Raw genomic sequence first — 20,077 nt, 5'->3', positions numbered from 1 at the left:
AGTGAGGTAACACAAGCCATGCTTCACTGCTTTTCAGTAAATAGTTTAGAAATGTTGCCCATATTTATGCCTTTGATCCACAGATGTTAAATTCCCTTGATTCGTGATGAGAAAAATAGAGTGTGGGAGTGCCAAAGGGGGGATAAGCAGGACCACCACGATTATAGAGAACTGGTGAGATAGCACCTAAAATACAGTATATAGGCCTGGCAAGAAAGGAAGGATCTAGTTGGGAATGAGGTGTGCAGCAAAGATTCAGGAAATTAATTCCTGGGATGGTACCCAGTAACTGGCCTGTACCTCTCCAAAGCTTACAAGAGCAAAAATGAAACATACAAAATTCCAAGGGTCATGAAAGAGTATTTGAAGGAATTGTTTCCTCTGGTTAACATTTCAAGAATCAGGCTGACAGCCTCAAAAAATAATGGAATGAGATGAGAGTGTGGAGTTTTCTATCCAGAGTACTATGGCAGCTACTTGAGTGTGGGATGGTGAGGGCTCACAGTTAGCACAACGCGGTTGGAACACCAGTGACCCAGGTTTAAATCCTGTCTATGTGTGAGGAGTTTGTACGTTCTCCCTATGTCTGCGTGGGTTTCCTCCTACCCTTCCAAAACGCACTCGATTGTTTGGTTAATTGGTCATTTGGGTGGCATGGGCCTGTTGGCTGAAAGGACCCGTTACTATGATGAATCTTCGCATTCAATGTTCAAATTCATCAGTGAACATGCATGACATCACATACAATCCTGAGATTCATTTTCCTGTGAGCCTGGCAGCATTTCTACTTAGTCACAGTGTAAACTGTACTCAAGGTAAGGATATGTAGTCAAAAAGGGGAGAAATATTAATAAAGAAAGAAATGTAAACAAACTGCAAAAACAGAAGAAAAAAAATCAGTAATAAACAATGTACAAAGTTGGTCCTTGAACGAGTCTCTAATTGAGACTGTTGTTTAGGTGTCTGAAGGTAGAGGGATTGCAACTATTCCTGAACCTGGTGGTATGAGTCTTCTTGCACAATCAACTTTTGCCTGATGGCAGCAGTGAGAATGCAGCATGTCCTGGTTGGTGTGGATCCTTGATGATTTCTGTTGCTCTCCAACAGCAGCACTGATTCTCTCAGTGGTGGGGAGAATTTTGCCTGTGAAATACTGGGCAGTGTCCACTACCTTTTGCAGAGCTTTCTGCTGAGAGGTTTGTGTACTTCCATACCACACTATGATGCAGCCAGTCAGCACCCTTTCCACTACACAGCTGTAGATGTTTATGAATGGTTCTGATGTCATACTGAACCCTTGCATACTCCTGAGGACGTAGAGTTGCTAACTTCACAATAACATTAAATTCAATCAAAATCAAATTAAATGCAACAGAAAAAAACAAGTGATCAATACATTTGAGGTATTCAGTATGTCATGTAGCATCCATGGAAAGCAAAAGGCAATTATCGTAGGGATGTCAGAGATCTTGGATTGTTTAGGAAGATGGCACTAGGGTAAAGAAGCCATCATGGCACAGAACAGGCCCTTCAGCCCACGATGTCGTGCCGACCAATGGAAACCTACTCCATGTCAGCCTAACCCTTCCCAATCTTATTTGAATGGTTGCTTAGGTGTGGTCCACTCCCCTTGGATTTTTAAAAATGCGCTTGGATTCTTAACTGTCTGAATAGATGTGAAGAGAAAATCAAATAGTTATTTTAAGCCATTTCTGTTATACCCAGTAAATCTTAAGTGCAATTTCACTAACTTTTCTGGACTTCCATTTAGAAAGGAATGTTGAATTGTGCTGTGCAGGTTTTGCAATGATTTACTGTAATAATTTGCAGCATTGGACAGATATGTGGAAATAGTCCACAACACAATATAAGAAACAGGAGAATTCAGCCAAGATGTAGTATTAAAGTTAAGGACAATGATGGTGGAAATATTGTCTCAGCCAGTGTTTATTATCTGATGGTGTTCTGTCTTCCACATAGTATTCCAATATTTGACATTTAACTAACTCAACTAATAATTTCCCCAACAATGGTGAATGAATCAACACACAACACAAACTTTCTGAACAAAGAATTGTAAATCCACATAAAATTGCTTTCAAGGCTAATTTTCACTGGAATTTCACCTTATTTTACTTTATACATTTGTTATTTATAATGATAAAATAACTCAGTTCAGCAATGTGCAATCTTGTCATTTTATATTATTTTCTAAATTAGTACAAAGAATTTATTAGAATCCAAAATAGAGACTTAGCTATCAAGAATTATTTTAGGTTTCTATCCAGAGGGCATGATGGGGATAAATCAATTTCATACAGATTATTAAAGTAGAAACTTAAACTCACAAGATAGGACATATATCAGTCCTTCTCTGGGAATGTGAACAAAAACCTCCACTTGATGAAGTGGTTTATAAATGCTGACACATAATAGCAATCACTCATTATTTACCATAGTCAGAGAAACCACATCAATGTCAGCCTATTAAATACTTAAACCACCCGAGTATTTTTAAAGTTACCTACTCCTGTTGAAACTGGATGCGAGTTTTCTGCAAAATTCTATCTGACAAAATTACTCTAAAACTATAACATGAGGATATCTTACTCATTTTAGTCTGCAAAACTTCCCACCTCCCCCAGCACTTGCCCACCCACATTTCCATAAACTCCTCCCCCACTGAGTTCTTCACTGAGCTGGAGAGCCCTGTTCCTTCTCCCTCCCTACATGGTCCCAGTCACTTGACAAAATTCTACAATGGACCTTGGACTGCTGGATTAGAGGCTGTGCTGATGCGCTTTCATATATAAAGACTCAGTTAGGAACTAGTCAGAGAACGGGTACCCAGTGGGTGGACAATCAAAAGGCTGGCACTTACCGAGGGACTTGGCCACAAATGCATCAACTTCCAACTGGAAACTGAGGTGTGACGGCCTGTAAAAGACTCGAACGATCAGGCCCAAGCTTATTTGTCATGTTTTAGCCAAGTTCAGTGAAAAGGGTTCTGAAATTATCCACCAGGTATACAGAGATACAGTATATCCATATGAAGTCGAAGAACAGCAGCACAATTATAGAGCAGAGAGTTATAATGAAAAGGAAGATCATTTAATACAAAGCAGGTTGTGCGTGTCGTTCAGGAGCCTGATGGCTACAGGAAAGTAATAGTCTTTAAGCCTTTCATGTTCTTGAGCCCTGATGGGAGGAGGGAGAGGAGTGTGACCAGATGGGAAACCAATGATGTTGAATCCATATTCCAAGTTTTTATGATGCAAGGTTATTGATATCAAAGTTGGATAAATGTAAAAGAACTGCCATCATGTATTTGGTACAGACATCCAAGGTCAAAATGTGCCTCAAAAAAACATTCAACCCATGAAGAGTGTCAAAAGAGCATTCAACACATGAAAAGAGTATTCAACCCATGAAGAGTGTCAAAACAGCATTCAACCCAAGAAGAGTGTCAAAAGAGTATTCAACACATGAAGAGTGTCAAAAGAGTATTCAACACATGAAGAGTGTCAAAAGAGTATTCAACACATGAAGAGTGTCAAAAGAGTATTCAACACATGAAGAGTGTCAAAAGAGCAATCCCTGAGTGAGGTGTGAAGGAGAAATCCCGAGAATAACCTGAGGCATTATGGGATGCTACACTAGAGAGACTGAGCTGAACCAAGTGGCCGGTCATCGTGTGAATGCTTCAGCATCTTTCTAACGAGAACTTCTACAAATATAGCACTATATTCTGAAAGACATCATGATCAGGATCGCTCCACTTTTATTTACTCTATGTGAAAACTGAACACAAGTATAAAAGGTTGTGACTGAAAGAAATGGCTTCAATTATTTATACATTTAAATGGTCACCACGTGATAAATGTTTGCCCTGAGATATAGCATGTTCTGCTGGCCCATGATCCCACGCCAACCAAATACATTCACATGACCAACTAACTACGAACTTGGAGGAAACCCACTCAAACACGGGGAGAACGCACCAACTCCTTACAGGACAGTGCTGAATTCTAACCCGGGTCGCTGGGACAGGAATAGCATTGTGATAACCACTGCACTAACTGTGCCAGCCACCAACTGTTTTGCCTCAACCTATTGCTTGATTTTTCCAGCAACAACATATTTATTTGTTAATCTGAAGCCTCTTTAGAAATACTAAAATGCCTCAACTTCAATGATAGAGCTGGATAGAGAGGACAGGAGATGATGTTTCCAGTAGTGGGAGAGTCTAGGACCAGAAGGAACAACCTCAGAATAAAAGGACTGTAATGCACGTTGAAAGAACCAAAGACTTGTTGATCCAAACCAAGGCTTTTATTATCTAAAAGACTGGAGTATAACACAAGTAGGTCGACTAGTCCAGAATGACCTGGTCTGGCTAGGAGCAATCCTTTAAGACCTGCCAGTAGGTGGGGCTACACTCTCAGCCCATCACACTCATCCTACACTACCATCTGTACATATGTACATATACACATTGGTGATAGTATCTGTACTATCACATTCACCCCTTCTTTGAGAACCAACCCCAGGGTGAATGGAGGTTAGGGGCTGTACCAGTCAGGAGGTTTGACCATCCGGCGTGACCACCGTGGCGCTGGGATTGGGGTCGCCGGAGTTGTGTCGCCGGCAGTCCTGTAGGGTGCGGCCACTGCTTCACTCAATTCCCCAACACCGTTGTCGACAGTCTGGCCTGAGCTGGTGGGGTGTTGCTGGTCCCTCTGTTCAGGCACATGACCTGGGGGAGAAGGAATAGGGGGGGGTTGGGTTAAAGGCACTGCTGCGTCTGATCCGGCTTGGGCTAGGTCCCTAACCGAGACTGTGTCCTCCTGTTCGTCTGGGTACTCAATGTAGGCATAATGTGGGTTCACATGGAGCAGAGTCACTCAGTCAACCAAGGGGTTTTTCTTAGAGTACCGGACGTGCTGTCGTAAAAGGACTGGACTGGTAACCGTGAGCCATGCCGGTATGGTCATACCCAACTCAGATTTCCTCGGGAAAGAGAACATCCTTTCATGGGGGGTGGCATTGGTCGCGGTGCATAGGAGGGAGTGGAAGGAGTGTAGGGCACTAGTGAGCACATCCTGCCAGCGAGAGGTGGGGAGACCTTTGGACCAGAGGGCAAGCGTAACTGCATTCTCTCTTTCAACGCCCATTACCGCGTGGGTTATAGCTGGTAGTCCTGCTTGAAGCAATACCATGTTCCAGAAGGTACTGCCGCAGCTCCGCACTCATAAACGAGGACCCCCTGTCACTGTGGGTGTAACTGGGGTACCCGAAGATGGTGAAGATGCTGTGCAGGGCCTCTATAACTGAGGAGACAGTCATGTCCGAGCAGGACACAGCGAACGGGAAGCGGGAGTACTCGTCAATGGCCGTAAGGATGTAGGTGTTATGGTTGGTCGACGATAGGGGCCCCTTGAAGTCTACGCTGAGATGCTCAAAGGGGCAGGTGGCTTTGATGATGTGGGTGTTCTCCGGACCGAAGAAGTGTGGCTTGCACTCAGCACACACTGGGCAGGCCCGGGTCATGGAGCTAATCTCCTTGACCATGTAGGGCCGGTTGCGAGATTTGACGAAGTGCACGAACTAGTGACACCTGGATGACAGAGCTCCTCGTGGAGTTTCTGTAGCCTGTCCAGTTGCATGTTGGTGCAAGTCCCCCTGGATAGTGCATCTGGTGAGTCGTTGAGTTTACCTGGCTGATACAGTATGTCATAATTAAAGGTGGAGAGCTCGATTCTCCACCTGGTGATTTTGTCATTCTTGATCTGACCTCGCTGGGTATTGCTAAACATGAAGGAGACTGCGTGTTGGTCAGTCAGCAGTATAAAGCACCTGACAGTGAGGTAGTGTCTTCAACGATATACTGCCTCGACTATGGCCTGGGCCTCCTTCTTGACAGAGGAGTGTCAGCTCTCAGGACCCTGGAGGGTTCTGGAGAAGAAGGCTACTGGCCAGCCAGCCTGGTTCAAAGTGGCAGTCAGTGCAAAATCAGATGCATCGCTTTCGACTTGGAATGGAATAGACTTGTCGATGGCGTGCAGCATTGCAGCAGCGATGTCCGATTTGATGCAGTCGAAGGCCGCTATGGCTTCGGTTGACAGGGGGAAGGAGGTGGTCTTGATGAGTGACCGTGCCTTGTCGGCATAGTGTGGAACCCATTGGGCTTAGTAAGAGAAAAAACCCAGGCAGCGTTTGAGTTGGGGGGGGGGGTGGGGGGGGCGCAAGTCCATGAGGGGACGCATGTGGTCAGGGTCTGGCATGATAACCCCGTTCTCCACCACACAGCCCAGAATTGCAAGCCGAATGGTCCGGAAGACACATTTGTCGAAATTTTAGGTCAAGTGCAGTCGATAAAAGCCTTGGTTTGGATCAACAAGTCTTTGGTTATTTTGAAGTGCATTACAATTTTATTAACTAGAAGGCCAGAGCATATCACAAGAAGGTTGACCAGTCCAGAATGACCTGTTCTGGCTAGGAGCAATCCTTTAAGACATGCCAGTAGGTGTGGCTACACTCTCAGCCAATCACAGTCAGCCAACACTACCATCTGTACATATGTACATATACACATTGGTGATAGAATCTGTATTATCACAAGGACCTCCTTTGAGAACAGAAAAGAGGAGAATTATTTTTATCCAGAGCATGGTGAATCTATTGAATTTGTTGCCATAGAATGTAGGACGTCACTGGCTTCATTTAAAGCAGAGATTGATAGGGTTCTTAACTAGAAAGAGAGTTAAAGGTAGTGAGTGAAGGCAGGGGAATGGAGTTGAAAAATAAATACATCAGCTATGATTCAAATGGTGGATTAGGCCGAATTCTATTGCTAAGTAGGTTGATCTTACGTTCATTCGAGTGAACAGTGCACAGCCTAGTTCTAACTTTAGTCCCATTTCTCCTCCCAAACCTGGAGTTTGTTGCCATAACCCTTTTGTCCAGTCCTATTTCATAGGGTAAAAAATGCACATTCAATACATTCTCTTTGAACCTAAATCTTGCTCTTTTCTCTTTTAATCCCAGTAAATGTGAGAGAAACCCATGTCCGATGAACAGCAAGTTGTGTGCAAAAGCTGCATACTCTATTACCTTCCATTATCTCACCATGACCTCGAACCTACGAACCCCCAGGACTCTGTTCCGGATGACAAGCAGCCGCTTCACAGGTGACACCATGCGCTTCAGCATCGTAGGAGGAGCTGGGCAGAACCACTTCTCCATCCAGCGGTCAGATAGGCAGACAGGAGAGCTGGTGCTGGTGCGTCCTATTCAAGGTCCTGCGACTTTGGAGGTTGAAATGGAGATGACGGAACTCTACGGGAAAACTATCTTGACCAAACATATCTCCAAGGTCATTGTTTTAGTCTCTCAGTACAACTTTTAGGTGAACTTCACTTTCTGATACGAGTCCTGCTTCTGTTTCTTAGAAGATAGACAAAATAAAGTATTGTATATACTCATGTAATCTTCAATACCATGTAAAAGTTGACCCCCCCACCTTTTTTTTGCCCCATTGCCCACCCATCTGTGCTCCCAATGCCCTGACCGCTTGCCCATCTGAGCTCCCAACACCCCAACTGCCCACCCATCTGAGCTTCCGATGCCCCGACAGCAGATTGTCACTCCGGTGACCTGCCCAGTGGAGGTCCTGGCGCCCCAACTGTGGACCCTCTCCCTTTCGCCCACCCATCTAAGCTCCTGATCCCCCAGCCGCAGACTCTCTCTAAGGCCCCTGTCCATCCGAGCCTCAGACACCCCGAATGCAGACTTACCACCTGGTCTCACCCATCTAAACTCCCAACACATTGAATGGCGCAGGTCACTTACCAGTCCAGAATGACCTGGTCTGGCTAGGAGCAATCCTTTAAGACATGCCAGTAGGTGTGGCTACTCTCAGCCAATCACAGTCAGCCAACACTACCATCTGTACATGACCTGTGTAAAAGTCAACACCACCCCCTCACCCAAATTTGATCCAAAATATTGTCCCCCAAAATTTGATGATTACATGAGTATATACACTAAGTGAATAACCAATAGTGATTTAAAGTGCTAAATTAAAGTATTAAGAATAATATCAAGCTACACAATAATGGGCATACGTGCTGCTGCCATGCCAGAATAAAGGAGAACCTCTCTGAGGGACATGGCTGAAGAGCTGAATAATGGGACAGGAGACCAACAACATCTTAAGGCCTTGAATATGCTTGGAGGAACAAGTTCTTTAGAGCAAAGACCCTCCCCACCATTAATTAGTAGAGTTTTGTATGGTGCCGTGGGTACCAGAATAGTGGATCGTGCTAATTTTTAAAATTTTATTTAGACATGCAGCATGGTAACAGGCCATTTCGGCCCACGAGTCTGTGCCACCCAATTAACTTGCACCCGTGGTATGTTTCAACTGGTGGGCAGAAACAAGAGTGCACGGGGAAAACCCATGCCGACATGGGGAGAATGTAACAACTCCTTCGAGACAGCATGGGATTGGAACCACAGTCCTGATCTCGAGTGCTGTGCTAACTGCTACACCAATTGTGTGATATATCTGTAGTAACAATGGAAAGATTTATTGTTGAACCTCCATCCTTCCCCCCACCCCCCCATTATATCCCTGTACTATGAGGAGGTGTGGAGCAACTGCAGAAGATGGAATAACTTTAAGTTCAGGTTATGGGAGGCATCACAGCATTTTTTTTAAGCAGGTGATATAGTAGGTACCAAAGTATGCTGTTTTTATGAGATCTATTCCTTGTCCTTTGAAAAGAACAGCCAGGAAAGGCAGGACCTTTCACTGTCTTGGAGAGAAATGTGACTTAACTTGAACTGAAAAAGATCAAAGATTAAAGGGGATGGAAAAGATGAATTGGATTATCTTGTCAATAAAAGGATTACATGGTGGAGCAAGTTTAAAGGACTCCTGTTTCTATCTATAAGAACTGGGAGTTTTATTTCACCAGCTTAATTTAGGCAAGGATAATATCTGGAGGAGCTGCAGTGGTGAGATGCAGTTGCAATAATAGATAAATAATTGTAATTCTAACATGTTTGTTTTCTGGATTTAATTACTCAAGGCACTTTACAGCTTTCAGGCATCATTTAAATGTTCCCATCATCTGCATTCAAATTTGTGACTGGAATATTTTTCACAAATATTAGATTGCAAAGTTCACTAGTAAGGAATTGCAAAAGTGAACAATGTTTTGCTAAAATATTTAGACTGCTACCTTACTGTTCAAGTGCTTGCTTCCATCTGTACATGTGTGTGTATTCATTGAATTACACAGCTGATGAATGCTTCATCTTTATTACTGGGCAGTCCTTTACTCTCATCCTATTCTGTGTGGACCTCTCCATCCCAGGTGTTGCTTCGATCTGCATCTCAGTCATTCCCATCGCTGCCTTCAACTCTGGCATTTTTACTTTTATTATGAACATCAATAGCATCTCACCATCATTTTTGTTAGATTTCCATTTTAATAGGTTCACCACTACCTGCTCCCCATAATGATCTTACTACCATCACTAACTACAATCTCACCAGCATCTCATCGTTCCCCTCTTGCCCATCTCACTATGATCATTATTCCTCTTCAATCAGCACAATGTGAGAGAAAGCAGCAGTGTTTAGGCAAGTTGGCTCTTCAAGCCCCTCTTCTATTTAGTAACTTTATGCTCCTTAGCTCAGTCTTCATCCTCAACCTTCTCCCTCCGCCCCCCCCCCACTGTTGATCTCCCTATTGATTTGTGCCTTGAAAATGTTCACTAATTAAATATTTAAAAATAAATGACCATTCACTCCCCCCCGCCCCACCAAGATTTTTAGTTTACCTCAGTCAGTGACCAAGTTCTTAAATGGCACTCTCAGTTACTTTCCAACAAGTTCCCTGAAAGAATATGCATCAACTCTCATTGCTTTAACTTCTTAGCAATATAGATGTCGCCTCCTTTGGTAATAATTGCCACAGAGCAATCAGCCCAGAGAATCTTTATTGCACTTTTAAATATATCGTTCCTCTAAAAAGGAGTTCAAAACTGACGAACATCAGTAGGGTGCACAATCTCATCAGAAACAACGTTCCATCACATCATTATTTCCATCACGCCCATTGCATGGTCGTCATGCCCATCACAACCATTGTCCTGAGAACTCACTTGCCATCAACCCTATCTCATATTTATTATTACTCCTATTCCATTCCATCACCATCTCCTCAGCACATCAGAACCACGTCATTAATCATTACATACAGTTTCATCATCCCTTCCACTTCATTGTCTTCATCTTCTTCTACACATCACATAGGAACATAGGAAGTAGGAACAGGAGTAGGCCAAAAATGGCCCATCGAGCTTGCTCCGCCATTCAATACGATCATGGCTGATCTAATTTATGACCTAACTCCACCTACCTGCCTTCTCCCCATATCCCCTAATTCCTCTATCATGTAAAAATTTATCTAACCGAATTTTAAATATGTTTAATGAAGTAGCATCAACCACTTCCCTGGTTAGAGAATTCCAAACATTCACTACTCTCTGGGAAAAACTATTTTTCTTCATCTGTCCTAAATCTACTCCCCCGAATCTTGAGACTGTGTCCTCTCGTTTAAGTTTCCCTGGCCAGCTCAAAAAACCTTCCTACATCTATCCTATCCATACCCTTCATAATCCTATTTGTTTCTATAAGGTCTCCTCTCATTCTTCTGAACTCGAGCGAAAACAAGCCTAGATGATTTAATCTTTCATCATAAGTCAACCCCTTCATCCCAGGGATCAACCTAGTAAACCTCCTCTGGACCGTCTCCAAAGCCAGTATATCCTTCCTCAAATATGGAGACCAGAACTGGACACAGTACTCCAGGTGCGGTCTCACCAATACTTTATACAGTTGCAACATTACCTCCCTACTCCTGAATTCAATTCCTCTAGTGATGAAGGCCAACATTCTATTTGCCTTCTTAATGACCTGCTGCACCTGCAACCTAACTTTTTGCGATTCATGCACAAGCACTCCCAAGTCCCTCTGCACTACAGCATGCTGTAGTTTTTCACCCTTTAAATAATATTCAGCTCTTTTATTTTTCTTGCCAAAGTGGATAACCTCACACTTACTAACATTGTACTCCATCTGCCAGACCTTTGCCCACTCATCCAGCTTAACTATATCCCTCTGCAGACTCTCCACATCCTCATTACAATTTGCTCTTCCACTCAATTTGGTGTCATCCGCAAACTTGGCTACACCACATTTTGTCCTCTCCTCCAAGTCATCAATGTAAATGATGAACAGTTGTGGGCCTAACACTGACCCCTGCGGTACCCCACTTACCACTCTCTGCCAACCTGAAAAACTCCCATTTATCCCAACTCTCTGCCTCCTGTCAGACAACCAATTTTCAATCCAGGCCAATATACTTCCCCGGACTCCACTTTCCTGTAACTTACAGATAAGTCTCTTGTGCGGCACCTTATCAAACGCTTTCCGGAAATCCAAATATACAACATCAACCTGTTCCCCTCTATCCACCGCACCCTTTATATCCTCAAAGAATCCTAACAAGTTTGTCAAACAAGATCTTCCCTTTCTAAAACCATGCTACGTCTGCCTGATTGAACCTTTACGTTCCAAAAGTTTCATTATTTCATCTTTAATGACGGCTTCAAGCATTTTTCCAACTACAGACGTCAAGCTAATTGGCCGATAATTTATATCCTCAAAGAATCCTAACAAGTTTGTCAAACAAGATCTTCCCTTTCTAAAACCATGCTGCATCTGCCTGATTGAACCCTTACATTCCAAAAGTTTCACTATTTCATCTTTAATGACGGCTTCAAGCATTTTTCCAACTACAGACGTCAAGCTAATTGGCTGATAATTTCCAGTCTTCTGCCTACATCCCTTCTTAAAAAGTGGCGTGACATTTGCTGTCTTCCAGTCTGCTGGGATCTGCCCAGAATCCAAGGAATTTTGGTATATGACCACCAATGCATCAACTATAACTTCTACCATTTCCTTCAGAACCCTTGGATGCATATCATCTGGACCAGGTGATTTGTCTGGCTTTCGTCCCATTAGTTTCTCCATCACTACTTCCTTTGTGACAACTATTTTATCAAGGCCCTCCCCAACATTCACATCCTTAACTCCACACTTGGGCATGCTGAACGTGTCTTCCACCGTGAACACTGACACAAAATATTTGTTTAATGCCTCGGCCATTTCCTCATTTTTTGCTACCAGTTTTCCTTTCTCATCCTCCAAGGGTCCTATGTTAACTCTGGCCACCCTCTTCCATTTTATATATTTATAAAATTTTTTGCTTTCTGTTTTTATATTTTGTGCCAATTTACTTTCAAAATCCTTTTTCCCATTTCTTATTACCCGCTTTGTAACCCCTTGTTGTCTCTTAAAGTTTTCCCAATCTTCCAGTTTCCCACTGCTCTTTGCAGCTTTGTACACCTGCACCTTCAATTTTATACTCTCCTTTATTTCCTTTGATAACCATGGTTGATTTTTCCCTCTCTTGCTGCCCTTTTTCCTGACCGGAATATATTTTTGTTGAGCATTACAAAATATTTCTTTGAAAATCTTCCTCTGTTCCTCAACTGTTTCATCAATTAGCCTGTGCTCCCAATCCACTCTGCCTAATTCCTCCCTCATCCTATGGTAGTCACCCCTGTTTAAGCATAATATATTAGTTTTAGATCTAACTATTTCCCCTTCCATCTGAATGAGATATTCAATCATACTATGATCGTTATTTCCCAGATGGTGTCTGACTATTACATCATTTACTCTACCTATCTCATTGCACAACACTAGATCCAGGAGAGAATTTTCTCTTGTGGGTTCCTTAACATGCTGCTCAAGAAAGCTATCGCGGATGCATTCTATGAAGTCCTCTTCTAGACTCCCACAACCAACTTGATTTTCCCAATCTATGTGGAAGTTAGTCCCCCATGACTACTGCCGTATCATTATTAGATGCCTCACTTATCTCTCTATTTATTTCCTGTGCCATTAAACTATTGTTATTTGGTGGGCGATAGATAATACCCACCAATAATTTTTTCCCTTTGTTATTCTTTATCTCCACCCAAATGGACTCAACATTATGCTCTTTAGATCTTATATCATCCCTCACTACTGCCTGGAGCTCATCTCTGATTAAGAGTGCAACTCCACCTCCCTTACCATCCTGTCTATCTATTTGCACCACCTGATACCCTTGAAAGTTTAATTCCCATTTAGGGTCACTGTGTAGCCATATTTCCGTGATGGCTACAAAATCATAGGCATGGGTACCGATTTGCGCCTCAAGTTCACTAACCTTATTTCTAATACTGCGGGCATTCAGATAAAGTGCCCTTATGCTCTTTGTCCTTTTAATATCTAGTGACTTCTGTAACCTTTTCTTTTGATTTTTCTGCCCACTATTTTTCTTTGTAATTTTCATAAGACTATCATTGACCCGAAAACTCACTGCACCATCTGATTTTTTACTTTCTCCTCCCAACATTACTTTTCCTATTTTACTTTTCCTGGCCATTACTTTATCTTCCCTACCCTATTCCCTATCACTCTGCTTCCCATACCCCTGCCAAATTAGTTTAAACCTTCCCCCACTGCTGTACCAAACATACTTGCCAAAATGTTGACACCTTTTGGATTTAGGTGCAACCTGCCCCTCTTGTAAATATCATGCCTTCCCCAAAAGAGATCCCAATGATCCAAGAAGCCAAATCCTTGCCTTGTACACCAGCACCTCAGCCACACGTTCATTTTCCTTATCCTTAAACTCTTTTCATCACTTGCATTTGGAACAGGTAGTAATCCCGAGATCACCACCCTAGCGTTCCTGTCTTTCAGCTTTCATCCCAGCTCACTGTAATTCCTTTTCATTACCTCCTCCCTTTTCTTGTCAATGTCATTTGTACCCACATGTACCAAGACATCAGGCTGCTCTCCCTCTCCTCTCAGAATATTATGGACCCGATTTGTGATATCTCGTACCCTTGCACCAGGGAGGCAGCACACCATGCGGGTATACTTATCTGGCTCACAGAACCTCCTGTCTGTACCCCTGACAATGGAGTCCCCAATAACTACTGCATTTCTCCTTTTCTTTTTCTTTTGCACCACTCTGCCAGGCTCATTGCCATTGACCGGGTGCCCGTGGCCATCTTCTGTCCGGTCATCTCCCTCAATAGAATCCAACACAACATAACTGTTGCTGAGTGCGATAGTCACTGGTGTGCTCTCCATTTTTCTCACTTTTTTCTTTCCCCCCCCCTGACAGTTTCCCACTTACCTGACACGGGTTCTGGAGTATTTATCACCCTGAAAGTTGAGTCGATTAACTCCTCACTCTCCCTTACAAGCTGCAGGTCATCAATCTGCAACTCCATATCCCTAATTCGCTCCCTTAGTAACTGCATCTCGGTACACCTGGTGCAGATGTGGCCATTTGGGAGGGTGGAGGCCACCCATTGTTCCCACATCTGACACCAAGTACAGAGCACGAACCCTATTGGCATGACTCTGAATACGAAGGCAAATAACTCAGCTTACCTTTTCTCCTTGCCTGCTTTCACTGAAGCCTCCTTCACTCCTCACTGGCCGCTCCCTCCCTTTCACTCCTTTTATTGGCCCCTTGACCAATTAACCCTGTCACTTTCAGCAAGCTCCTCCTCCTCTGACTCACTTTGAGCAAGCTCCTCCTCCTCTGACTCACTTTCACCAAGCTCCTCCTCCTCTGACTCACTTTCAGCAAGCTCCTCCTCCTCTGACTCATTTTCAGCAAGCTCCTCCTCCTCTGACTCACTTTCACCAAGCTCCTCCTCCTCTGACTCACTTTCAGCAAGCTCCTCCTCCTCTGACTCACTTTCAGCAAGCTCCTCCTCCTCTGACTCACTTTCAGCAAGCTCCTCCTCCTCTGACTCTCAGCAAGCTCCTCCTCCTCTGACTCACTTTCAGCAAGCTCCTCCTCCTCTGACTCACTTTCAGCAAGCTCCTCCTCCTCTGACTCACTTTCAGCAAGCTCCTCCTCCTCTGACTCACTTTCAGCAAACTCCTCCTCCTCTGACTCACTTTCAGCAAGCTCCTCCTCCTCTGACTCTCAGCAAGCTCCTCCTCCTCGGACTCACTTTCAGCAAGCTCCTCCTCCTCGGACTCACTATCAGCCTGCTCCTCCTCCTCTGACTGACTTTCAGCAAGCTCCTCCTCCTCTGACTCACTTTCAACCAGCTCCTCCTCCTCTGACTCACTTTCAGCAAGCTCCTCCTCCTCTGACTCACTTTCAGCAAGCTCCTCCTCCTCTGACTCACTTTCAGCAAACTCCTCCTCCTCTGACTCACTTTCAGCAAGCTCCTCCTCCTCTGACTCACTTTCAGCAAGCTCCTCCTCCTCTGATTCACAGCCCGACTCTCTCCAAGCTCCTCCTCCGACTCCCAGCCGAACCAAGTGATCACGGTCACTCCCATCCCATCCCCATCTTTAATAATCATTATCATCCTTACCTACAGCACCATTATCGAGACCTTAGTGCCATTATTTGCACAACATCATCGCCACTTACATCATCATCACTTGTGTTTCAGCACTTTTACTGATTTTGCTGCATGTGGACATCGTCATGTCACAAACAACGCCCATCACTCGACCACTTCAATGTTTCTTGCACATCATCAATGTCATGTGCATGAAGATCATAACCCATCAATCACATCTCATCATCATCATTTCCATATCTTGTTTGGCATCATCTTTTCTGTTGCATCTCATTGCATCAACCCAACTCTCATTGCATTATTGTAAATGTTCACATTCATCCAATCACATCACCATTACTGGTCTCTCCTGACAATTACTTACAGCATATCTTCATTATATAACTCAGCATCTTTCCCACCTTTTCACCATCGCTCCCTCTCTTCATTGTCATCTTCATCCCAATCTCTTCATTGTCGCCATCATTATTGTAGCCATTGCTCCCATCTCTTCATTGTTGCCTTTATCGATGTCGCCTTTACCATGTCGCCATCACTCTCATCTCTTGATTGTCGCCATCGTCAATGTCGCCTTCATCTCCATCTCTCCATTGTCGCCTTCATTGCTTTCGCCATTGCTCCCATCTCATCATTTTCAGCATTATCATTGTCACCTTCATCCCCATCTCTTCATTGACACCTTCATTGTTTTCACCATCACTCCTATCTCTTCATTATCGCCATCATCATTGTCACCATTGCTCCCATCTCTTCATCGTCCTGTTTGCTCCAATCTCTTCATCATCATGTTTGCTCCCATCTCTTCATCATCATCTTCATTGTTGTTGCCACTACTTAAATCTCTTTATTATCACCTTTGCTCCCATCTCTTCATTGTCATATTCATTGTAGCCGCCATCGCTCCCATTTTGCATTGCTCCCATCCCTTCGTGGCTGCCAAGAATCCCATCCCTTTGTTGTCACCTTTATTGTTGTCGCCATCATACCCATTTCACCATTTTCTCCATCACTTCCATCTCTTCATAGTCTCCATCAATCCCATTTCATCGTTGTCACCTTTGCTCCCATCTGTTCATCATCATCTTTATCGTTGTCACTATCACTTCAACCTCTTCATTGTCACATTTGCTCCAATCTCTTCATCATCATCTTCACTGTTGTCATCATCACTTCGATCTCTTTGTCATTGTTGCCATCACTTCATCTCTTCATTGTCACATTTGCCTCAATCTCTTCATTGTCACCTTCACCATTGTCACCATTGCCCCCATCGCTTTGTGGTCATCTTCATCGTTGTCGCCATCACTTCGATCTCTTCATTGTCACATTTGCCTCAATCTCTTCATTGTCACCTTCTCCGTTGTCACCATTGCTCCCATCGCTTTGTGGTCATCTTCATCATTGTCGCCATCACTTCGATCACTTCATTGACACCTTTCCTCCCATTTCTTCATCGTCATCTTTGTCGATGTCACCATCATTTTGATTTCTTCATTGCCACCTTTGCTCCCATTTTTTCATCGTCAACTTTGTCGATGTTGCCATCACTTCGATCTCTTCACTGCCAGCTTCATTGTTGTTGCCATTACTTCAGTCTCTCCATTGACACCTTTGCTCCCATTTCTTCATCATCATCTTCATTGTTATCGCCATCACTTCAATCTCTTCACTACCAGCTTCATTATTATTGCCATTACTTTAGTCTCTTCATTGCCACCTTTGCTAACATCTCTTCATTGTCATATTCATCGTAGTCACCATCGCTCCCATCTTGCATTGCTCCCATCCCTTCATGGCCGCCATTGCTCCTATCCCTTCTTTGTCACCTTTATTGTTGTCGCAATCATTCCCATTTCATCATTGTCATCATCACTTTGATCTCTTCATTATCCTCTCTGCTCCCATCACTTCATCGTCATCTTCATCGTTGTCACTATCACTTCGATCTCTTCATTGTCACATTTGCTCCCATCTCTTCATCGTCATCTTCACTGTTGTCATCATCACTTCAATCTCTTCATCATTGTTGCCATCACTTTGATCTCTTCATTGTCACATTTGCCCCAATCTCTTCATTGTCACCTTCATCATCGTCTCTATTGCTCCCATCGCATCGTGGTCGCCTTCATCATTATCGCCATCACTCCCATCTCTTCATTGACACATTTGTTCCCATTTCTTCATCATCATCTTTGTTGATGTTGCCATCACTTCGATCTCTTCATTGTCATATTTGCCTCAATCTCTTCATTGTCACCTTCACCGTTGTCACCATTGCCCCCATCGCTTTGTGGTCATCTTCATCGTTGTCGCCATCACTTCGATCTCTTTATTGTCACATTTGCCTCAATCTCTTCATTGTCACCTTCACCATTGTCACCATTTCCCCCATCGCTTTGTGGTCATCTTCATCGTTGTCGCCATCACTTCGATCTCTTCATTGTCATATTTGCCTCAATCTCTTCATTGTCACCTTCACCATTGTCACCATTTCCCCCATCGCTTTGTGGTCATCTTCATCGTTGTCGCCATCACTTCGATCTCTTCATTGTCACATTTGCCTCAATCTCTTCATTGTCACCTTCACCATTCTCACCATTGCTCCCATCGCTTTGTGGTCATCTTCATCGTTGTCACCATCACTTCGATCTCTTCATTGTCACATTTGCCTCAATCTCTTCATTGTCACCTTCACCATTGTCACCATTGCCCCCATCGCTTTGTGGTCATCTTCATCGTTGTCGCCATCACTTCGATCTCTTCATTGTCACATTTGCCTCAATCTCTTCATTGTCACCTTCACCGTTGTCACCATTGCTCCCACCGCTTTGTGGTCATCTTCATCATTGTCGCCATCACTTCGATCACTTCATTGACACATTTCCTCCCATTTCTTCATCGTCATCTTTGTCGATGTCACCATCATTTCGATTTCTTCATTGTCACCTTTGCTCCCATTTTTTCATCGTCAACTTTGTCGATGTCGCCATCACTTCGATCTCTTCACTGCCAGCTTCATTGTTGTTGCCATTACTTCAGTCTCTCCATTGACACCTTTGCTCCCATTTCTTCATCATCATCATCATTGTTATCGCCATCACTTCAATCTCTTCACTACCAGCTTCATTATTATTGCCATTACTTTAGTCTCTTTATTGTCACCTTTGCTCCCATCTCTTCATTGTCATATTCATCATAGTCACCATCGCTCCCATCTTGCATTGCTCCCATCCCTTCATGGCCGCCATTGCTCCTATCCCTTCATTGTCACCTTTATTGTTGTCGCCATCATTCCCATTTCATCATTGTCATCATCACTTTGATCTCTTCATTATCCTCTCTGCTCCCATCACTTCATCGTCATCTTCATCGTTGTCACTATCACTTCGATCTCTTCATTGTCACATTTGCTCCCATCTCTTCATCGTCATCTTCACTGTTGTCATCATCACTTCGATCTCTTCGTCATTGTTCCCATCACTTTGATCTCTTCATTGTCACATTTGCCCCAATCTCTTCATTGTCACCTTCATCATCGTCTCTATTGCTCCCATCGCATCGTGGTCGCCTTCATCATTATCGCCATCACTCCCATCTCTTCATTGACACATTTGTTCCCATTTCTTCATCATCATCTTTGTTGATGTTGCCATCACTTCGATCTCTTCATTGTCATATTTGCCTCAATCTCTTCATTGTCACCTTCACCTTTGTCATCATCACTTCGATCTCTTCGTCATTGTTGCCATCACTTTGATCTCTTCATTGTCACATTTTCCCCAATCTCTTCATTGTCACCTTCATCATCGTCTCTATTGCTCCCATCGCATCGTGGTCGCCTTCATCATTATCGCCATCACTCCCATCTCTTCATTGACACATTTGTTCCCATTTCTTCATCATCATCTTTGTTGATGTTACCATCACTTCGATCTCTTCATTGTCATATTTGCCTCAATCTCTTCATTGTCACCTTCCCCTTTGTCACCATTGCCCCCATCGCTTTGTGGTCATCTTCATCGTTGTCGCCATCACTTCGATCTCTTTATTGTCACATTTGCCTCAATCTCTTCATTGTCACCTTCACCGTTGTCACCATTTCCCCCATCGCTTTGTGGTCATCTTCATCGTTGTCGCCATCACTTCGATCTCTTCACTACCAGCTTCATTATTATTGCCATTACTTTAGTCTCTTTATTGTCACCTTTGCTCCCATCTCTTCATTGTCATATTCATCATAGTCACCATCGCTCCCATCTTGCATTGCTCCCATCCCTTCATGGCCGCCATTGCTCCTATCCCTTCATTGTCACCTTTATTGTTGTCGCCATCATTCCCATTTCATCATTGTCATCATCACTTTGATCTCTTCATTATCCTCTCTGCTCCCATCACTTCATCGTCATCTTCATCGTTGTCACTATCACTTCGATCTCTTCATTGTCACATTTGCTCCCATCTCTTCATCGTCATCTTCACTGTTGTCATCATCACTTCGATCTCTTCGTCATTGTTCCCATCACTTTGATCTCTTCATTGTCAC

General features: G+C 43.6%; 1 protein-coding gene across 3 annotated transcripts in view; it reads left to right on the top strand.

Annotated features, from left to right (window-relative positions):
* Positions 1-9,178, top strand: part of LOC138752381 (fibulin-7-like) — a 78,650-nt gene extending 69,472 nt beyond the window's left edge. For 2 of the 3 annotated variants that reach the window (XM_069915265.1, XM_069915264.1), the window contains one exon: positions 7,048-9,178. In XM_069915265.1, the coding sequence (XP_069771366.1) occupies positions 7,048-7,408 (361 nt within the window). In that variant the 3' untranslated portion in view covers positions 7,409-9,178. Of the gene's footprint in view, positions 1-3,337; positions 3,772-7,047 lie in introns of those variants that run through there. The other variant, XM_069915266.1, reaches the window with a different exon arrangement.
* The last annotated feature ends 10,899 nt before the right edge of the window (positions 9,179-20,077 follow it).

The sequence above is a fragment of the Narcine bancroftii genome, chromosome 2 (genome assembly GCF_036971445.1).
Source record: "Narcine bancroftii isolate sNarBan1 chromosome 2, sNarBan1.hap1, whole genome shotgun sequence".
Taxonomy (NCBI): domain Eukaryota; kingdom Metazoa; phylum Chordata; class Chondrichthyes; order Torpediniformes; family Narcinidae; genus Narcine; species Narcine bancroftii.
This window is presented reverse-complemented; position numbering and strand designations above follow the sequence as displayed.